This window comes from Amblyomma maculatum, chromosome 10, assembly GCF_055883805.1.
Source record: "Amblyomma maculatum isolate TAMU_Amacu chromosome 10, ASM5588380v1, whole genome shotgun sequence".
Taxonomy (NCBI): Eukaryota; Metazoa; Arthropoda; class Arachnida; order Ixodida; family Ixodidae; genus Amblyomma; species Amblyomma maculatum.
The window spans coordinates 66,557,249-66,565,492 of NC_139353.1; the positions used below are offsets into that span (position 1 = coordinate 66,557,249).

Below are 8,244 nucleotides of genomic sequence, written 5' to 3' on the forward strand. Positions count from 1 at the left end.
CGTCCGTGTGATGCGCGACGTCAGCGCACGTAAAGATCCCGTGATCAAAATTGCTCCGTAGCCCTCTACTACGGCTTTTTTTGCTCTTTTTCCGCTTTCACCTGCACCCTCCCGCTTTCTTTTATGGCGTGGTTCAGGTGTCGCGTGATCTAGGTGTTGACAGGTGACAGATTCTGCGCCTTTCCTTTCTTGTCTACCAATTATTATTATTTATAATAATATTATTATTATTAGGTTCTTTCACCCTCAAAGCAGTACGCAGATAGTGAAGTGCGATATCAATGAAAAAATCGGTGGCTAGTGCATAGCATATGTGTCACATATCAGTCAATATTAGGCACTTGAAAAATTCTGAATATGCTCATTGAGCCTAAAATAAAATTTCGCGGCGAATAAAGTGACTATGCAAGGTCAATCATTTGTTGCTTATGCCTATTTACCTTCAAATAATCTTTACAGATACGACGCTTTTCTTTCCTTAAAAAAATTACCGACGATTACGTTACTTCCTAATGCGACATTTGAGCGCAGCAAATAAGCTGTTTCATCTTTTCGATAGATTGAGGCAAAGAAATCGAGCAACACATGTATGCGCTATCGCAGAATTTTTTTTTATTTTTCACACGTATTCCTTTAACGGACTCCACTAACAGTTCTTGACAGTCATGAAGGAAGCCTTGTGGTCGGAGAAATAGACTGATATATGTTCGACTTAGTACACCAATGCTTGATTCTCAAAGACGAGATCGATACAAGTGCCTCACGAGGTTGTCGCAGCCGTGGGACACGTTACGAGTGAGAGGAACGGGATACGAAGAGGCGTCCGTGTGCTGTGTGATGTCAGCCCACGTTAAAGATCCGCAGGTGGTCGAAATTACTCCGTAGCCCTCCACTACGACTCCTCTTTCTCTCTTTCCACTTTCACTCTCGCCTTCCTCCCTTCCCTTACGGCTTGGTTGCGGTGTCCACAGAAAACAAGTGAGGCAGTTACCGCGCCTTTCCCTTCCTATAAAAAAATAAATCAGTTTTTCTCCGCGGTCATGCCCCGCCGGGGTGGTACAGTGGTAAGACGCCCAACTACTGTCCGGAATACCCGGGTTCGAACCCGACCTCGGCCGCTGCGTTTCGATGGAGGCGAAAGGAAGAGGCGTCCGTGTGCTGTGCGATGTCAGAGCACGTTAAAGATCCCCAAGTGGTCGAAATTACTCCGTAGCCCTCCACTACGGCTCCTCTTTCTCTCTTTCTCTCTTTACACTTTAACTCCCATCTTCCTCCCTTCCCTTACGGCGTGGTTCAGGTGTCCACAAACTCGTGTGACAGATACTGCGCCTTTCCCTTCCTGTTTTAACCAATTATTATTATTATCTACGCGGTCACGCTGTCTTGAATCGCTACCGGCGGCAACGGCATCAGACAGTCACTGCTGGCGCTTCCTCCGGCGACCCCCCTCCCCCCCCCCCCCAAACCCCCTTCCTTTCCTTGTGTTCTCCGGCTGCTCCGCGCTTCCTGCGAGGCTTCGGTTGCCAAGCGCCGGCTCGAACTGGGGGGATGAAAGTGGGGAGGCGCTGGTTACGAGGCCGACGCCGACGCGAAACCCAGGAACGAGCGCCAAAGAGCTGCGCTCTAAAACTAATTTACAATTGTAGCGTAAGGTCCCCTATGAAATCACAGCCTTTCTTAGCTCGACACTGACCTTAATCAAGTGATCTTGGCATAATTATTAAGAGTGAAAGCATGCGATTATGTAGCGTGAACTGCGAAGTATACTGCACCTTCGTTTGCCCAAACCCAACGTAAACGGAGGGGCGGCCCCACCGCCGTGGAGCTGTAGTTAAAACGTCGGGCTATATTTTTTCTGGAGTGCCTAGGGTCGATCCCGACCTCTGGCATACTGCGTTTTGATAGAGGAAAAACGGAGGGGCATCAATGTGCTGTATACTTTCAATGCAAGTGAAAACTCCCAGGTGGTCAAAATTACCCTGTAGCCCCAATGGCTCCTCTTTAAATATTTCCATTTCGACGCCCATTTTCCTTCCTTCCCATACGCCACGGTTCACGTATAATCGATACAGCGTTTCAAGTGTGACAGCTACAGCACATTTTCTTTCATTGAACGAATTATTGTCACTATTATTACGGAGAGGCAGCCCTGTGTTGTGCGATGTCAGCGCAAATTAAAGATCTCCAGATGTGTAAAATTACTTAGTCGCCCTCCATTACGGGACCTCTTTCACTCCAACCATCCTCCCATAGCTGAAGTCGGACCAATACTGCCCCTTTCCTTTCTAGCAGAGTAACCAACAAAATGTAGAATATGACCTTAACCTGCTTAGATGTAGGAGTCCACCAACGTTCTTAGATAAGAAAGCTTTAACCTGATATCTAAGAACCTGTTATCTAAGGTGTCCACGATCCCGTGCGATCCACTCAAATGCATAGGCTGCCTGTCGTTTACCAGGACGTAACACAAAGAATAAAACGCCGCCACCGTCTGGAAGATGTTAAAAGAACGATACTTAGCTTTTTCGTTCACTAACACAAAAGGCGAGAAGTGGTTTTCTACAAAGCCGACCAATGTTTTATTGAAACTGAGAGATTAACCCGTACGGGTAGCCATACAAAGCTTCCGGCCCTTCCACTTTCGCGTTTGTTCAATCGGGTGCGCCTTGCCTTTGCCTAGATGTGCGTGACGAGTGATGGCTGCGTTTGTTCCTCGCTTTCCTATTACTCTGATTGGCATTCCAGATAAGCTCTTAAGAGTGGCCTACGTTGTAATCCCTGGTGAGATGTCCTCTTCTGGTACATTGGTGGTAAAAGAGGCGGCGGAGTGGATTGCCCCATCAATCGACACTGCGCAAATGATAGCGTCACATACATATCAGTGACATGCCGATTCTAAGGTGTAATACTGTGATTGCTTCATAGAATTGCATTACTCCTGCCTATGGGCTATTTTTTAAAATGAGATATTGGTTTCCATAAAGCATTAAAATGCTGTCAGTGAGCATGGTGTCTTAATAGAGCTTTGATAATTTTCTTGTCATGCATTCCCTGTTGTAACACTGGAAGCGAAATATTTGCTTCAGCAGGGTCATGACAAAGAGGAAGAGTCATGTGCGCTTCCTTAATAAATCTCATCCCAAATTTGTCTGGACCTCTCGAGATTGCCTGTTATTGGGCTCTCGTAATACTAAGTGGTACAATATTTTGTTGAGAGCTCGTTCTTATGTGTCAATATATTTCTCACAGCAAACCTTACGTTCACTACTCCGCGTTGTTAGATCAGCACAGTATATGCCGCTATTTTATTAAAATAAACTGTTTAGGAGAAACGTTCGAAAAATATTTAGTGGCATCAGGGTTAGAAAAATGCCGATATTTCATGCCGCCGCCCAGATTGCAACCATAAAGAAAGGTTTTGTTTGGCTTGGGGGGACAACATCAATAAAGCTAAATGTAACGTAAGATTGCGTAATGTATTAGTTTAGCTGATCATAATACATATTTTTGTTTGCAGTATTGTGTACGAAAGATGAATCAGCACAGCACCAATGCTAACACCCCTGGCGTCCGTGTGCAGTTCCGTTGGAGCAGAAGGGTTGAAATGCCGGAGAATCGGATGTGACGTTAGTAAAAACTTGAGCTGGCAAAAAGAAGAGTCACACTCTGATGTCCACTCGAAGGGAGCGTCTTTGTGGAGAAGGCACGTAAGCGGGTTAGCAATGTCAGCAAAACGGGGAATGAACCGGCGGAAATATGAGCACAGTCCTAGGAAACTTCGGAGTTCCTTCACGTTCTGAGGTGTTGGAAACGATGCAACGGCCGCGGTCTTTTGAGGGTCAGGTCTGACGCCTTCACGATCGACGAGGTGTCCTAGTACCAAAATCTGACGCTCACCGAAGCGACACTTCTTCGAATTAAGTACTAGACCGGCGTTTTTGAAGCAGTCAAGCACGAGAGCGAGGCGTTCGTTGTGCTCTTCGAATGTCCGGCCAAAAATGACGACATCATCGAGGTAGCACATACATATTTGCCATTTTAGTCCCCGTAGGATAGCGTCCATAAATCTCTCGAAAGTTGCAGGAGCATTGCAGAGCCCGAAGGGCATTACATTAAATTCAAACAGGCCATCGGGTGTTATAAATGCCGTTTTTTCCTTGTCGTCAGGGTGCATAGGGATCTGCCAATATCCCGATCGCAGATCGACGGATGAAAAATATGATGCCGAGAACAGACAATCTAGGGCGTCATCGATCCGCGGAAGGGGATACACATCCTTCTTTGTTGCAGCATTCAGACGGCGATAGTCGACGCAAAAGCGCCATGTACCATCTTTCTTCTTCACCAGAATTACAGGGGCGGCCCAGGGACTGCATGACTTTTGAATAACACCCTTTTCCAGCATATCCCGAACCTGCTCACTGATGACCTGGCGTTCTGTTGGTGACACTCTGTACGGCTTCTGTCGAATTGGGTGTGAGTAGCCTGTGTCAATGCGATGCCGGGTACGTGTCACGGGAATGCACCGTGAGCCGCTAGGCTCGGAAAAATCAAATATGGAAGAATACTTGACCAGTAAGGCCTCCAAAGCGTCACACTGGTCCCTGGTTAGAGAGCGGCTGATCATCCGATGTAGTTGCGAGTCAGGGGCTGGAGCGGCAGCACTTTCGCCAGGTGCATCAGTAACCAAAGCCACCGACGGGGCGTCGTCTTGGCTACAGGTCGCAATCTTCATATTCACAGGCAAAACTACTGGTTGCGAAGAACAATTAATGGCCCACAGCCGTGAGCAGCCCTTGACCACCGACAGTAGGCAGTGAGGAACCAGAATGTATTTCTTTGCACAGTTAGAATGAAGCGGTGCCACTGTAGCGTCGAAGGTGTCGGAAGCACGGCTGGGGCACAAAGCTGGGACGCACACCATAGACAAGGCTGGCACATTGGTATCCTCTGTTACACAGAACACATCCTCACGGACGTGTGGCTTCTCTAAGAGTCCAGAAGAAAGGGAACCATCAACGCAGAGTTCCCCAGAGCGGCAGTCGACCGTAGCGCCACACATTCTCAAAAAGTCAATACCTAGAATTATGTCATGCGTGCATCGCGAAAGCACTGCAAACTCCGCTGCGAATACCGTTCCACCCAGGGACACCGAAGCACTACACATTCCCAGGGGACACAACACCTCACCACCCGCGCCATGAAAATTCACATTTCTGTCCCAAACAAACATAACTTTGCGTCCTAACCGCTTCTTAAACGATAAACTCATTATTGAAATGGTTGCCCCGGTATCCACTAAAGCCATTGTCGCCACACCATCCACAAGCACATAGACCGTATTCTTTAACATAAAAACAGATTGAGGAATTTCTTCAGGCAGCGCACAGTCTCCAGCGGCCTGACCTCCAGCGGCCGCGCTGACTAGTTTTCCGGCAAAGGCGATGCCGACCGCCGTCGCGGCCGTGGTGACGGAAAGCGGCGCGCAGAAGAGGCAGGGGGTGGTGAGACACTTCGTTCGGAAGCAGGAGAGTGGTTGCGCGGTCCATTGGTCTGGGGATATTCATACGAAGATGGGGGCCATTGCCAATTAGAGTCGTAGAAACGGTTACGTGGCGGAGCATTTTGGACGGGCCGATCGTAACGGGCGAGTGGGCGGCTGCGGCAGTATCGAGCTATGTGCCCCTCAATGCCGCAGCGTCGGCACACGGGGGCTGTGCGACGAAAAACTTGTTCCCTGGAGGGCTCCGAGGAGACAGGGTGCATTGGGTAGCGAAACTCATCTTCAGGTCTTCGGGTTGGACGACGGAAATAGCGAGTAGGTGGTGGTTGAGGATGATACTCATAGTGCTGATCATAGTGCGACAAGAAGTTAGTCGGGCGCGAGTCGTAGCGAGGCGCGTGACCAGGGCTATCGAACCTTGGCGTTCGGCTGTTGGAGCAAGCGTCCGCGTGTGCCGTATTGATAGAATTCACAACGGGCATCGAAGGGAGCAAGGAGGGAGGCCCTCGAGAGCCGACAACGTCAGAGGGCAGAGATGATGGAGACCGTACAGGGGGCTCAAACCGCTGCAGTTCCTCGCGAACTATTTGCCGGATCGTTGACGACAAGTCCATGAAGTTATCTTCAATGCTCGCCACAGATGGAACGTTGGCGAGCCGCCCAAATTTTGGCGTTATGCGACGAGTCTTCAATGTCTCGAATGTGCGAACATGCCGAATTACATCACAGACGGCGTTCAGGTCACCTTTGGCAATTAGAAAATTATAAACATCATCTGCGATGCCCTTCAGAAGATGTCCTACTTTATCTTCCTCGGTCATATTAGCGCTTGCAGTTTTGCATAGCTTCAGAACCTCTTCTATGTAAGTTGTGCATGTTTCCCCAGGTAGCTGAGCTCTGTGCGTAAGCGTGTGTTCCGCTCGCTTCCTTCGTGCAAGACAGTCGCCTAAGCACTGCCGCAATTCAGTAACGAAACGGTCCCAGGTGGTAAGAGAGTCTTCGTGGTTTTCGAACCAAACAAGAGCGGTATGAGTTAGGAAGAAAACCACGTTTGCGAGCTTAGCGGCGGCGTCCCATCGATTGTAGCGGCTCACCCGTTGGTAGTGGGTCAACCACTCGTCAACGTCCTCGCCTGCCGCTCCCGCGAAAGTCCGGGGCTCCCGATAGTGATGCGAAGAACTGTTCGCTGCGCCCGCAGGCCGGTCTTCAGCCTGGATCACCGCGTCACCACGAGCTGCTTGCGGGTCATCGGCCGATTGCATGGCGCTGGTTTGCGGTTCGAGGCCCGCAAGGCGACGACTCCGGCGAGGCTCCAGTTGTGTCGGTGCTGTCTGTAGAGCCAGGGATCGTTACCCAGCACCTCCACCACAATGTTACGCCCTTAACGTCGCGACGGAGACGTTCTAGTCGGTTCAGTACGCTAGGTACACACGGCTAGCGGGGACGACACAAGTTCCACAAGACAGAGGTCGAACGGGCGCGCACACTTCTTGTTCCTCTTCCTTCTCCCTTCCTCCTTGCTCTGTTTGAGAACAAGTCCGTAACAATATATATATATATATATATATATATATATATATATATATATATATATATATATATATATTGTTCTCATCAATTCATTGTTTAACGTTATCCGATGTCTAACTTAAGTGCAAGTTTAATGGTTGTATTTTATCTCTGCCAACAATTTTCTTTAATTTTCAACAAATGTGTCATTCCGCTTTTCTCTCCACAATTCACTTTCCTAAGAAGTAATAGGCCCGCGTATCCTAAACGCAGTTAACGTCTCTGCATTTCAACAAACAGCTCTCTCTCTGTGTTGCTAATGAACAAACATAGATATTTGTTTTCTTTGTCAGAATTACGCTAAAAAGCATTCGTGCTCTAATATACCGTTTTCTCCATTTTTATAGAATATTACGGCTGGTACGAACTACGAGTACGAAATGCTGCTTTGGAAGAAGGGCCAAATCCGAAGTGTGTGGAGTACTTCAATAATAACACAGACAGAATGAACCAGACAATTTTTACAGGGTGTGCTCAAATGTTTTTACCCGCGCAAAATTGTTCTCTTGAGATGGAATAAAAACGCATAACCACAGCCCCTTTCCTTTTATTGCAATGTAGACAGAAGCTTTTATAGGATTTAAAATGAAATCAAGTGCGGATAGTAATATTGGTTTGGTTTGTGGGGTTTAACGTGCCAAAGCGCGCGGAGAATAATATTATCCCGAATACAATTTCGCATATCAGACTACCATCTACAAGTCTTCAAGTAGGAGCTATACACATTTTGATGGCTCTCCTTAAAGAGCAAAAAAAAGAGCTATACCTTATGACACCCTGTAGAGTAGTTACCACATGAGCCGCGGCCAGTGAAAGACCATTTGGGGTTAAACAGTGATTCTTTTAACGTGATGTGCAACAGCGGAATGAACACAGTGGGCGACAGCCCGGTGCTCTCATCGTCCAGCTTCCATCTACTGCTAAGGTGTGCACACAGATTGCGCTGAACTGCGAGTCTGGACTCCTGTACTGTTTGATGACGGCTTTATCATGAACGGCTTCGCCGAAGCACTGAAGCGAAGCATACAATCAATCTTCAATCCCTAATATGTGGTCACTTGACGCTGGGCCTTTTTGCGGTATTAAAGGGGAGAGAGCTACAGGAGCACACTAGAAAAATGTGCTACCTGGTTATCCGCTGTGGCTGTGTGGAAGGTGGGTGTGTTCAGGGG

At 48.1% G+C, this 8,244-nt stretch overlaps 1 protein-coding gene across 2 annotated transcripts in view; it reads left to right on the forward strand.

Annotated features, from left to right (window-relative positions):
* The window catches only part of LOC146176725 (uncharacterized), a 48,148-nt gene extending 40,541 nt beyond the window's left edge, over positions 1–7,607 (forward strand). For both annotated transcript variants that reach the window (XM_084582935.1, XM_084582934.1), the window contains one exon: positions 7,420–7,607. In XM_084582935.1, the coding sequence (XP_084439061.1) occupies positions 7,420–7,592 (173 nt within the window). In that variant the 3' untranslated portion in view covers positions 7,593–7,607. The remainder of the gene's footprint in view (positions 1–7,419) is intronic.
* The last annotated feature ends 637 nt before the right edge of the window (positions 7,608–8,244 follow it).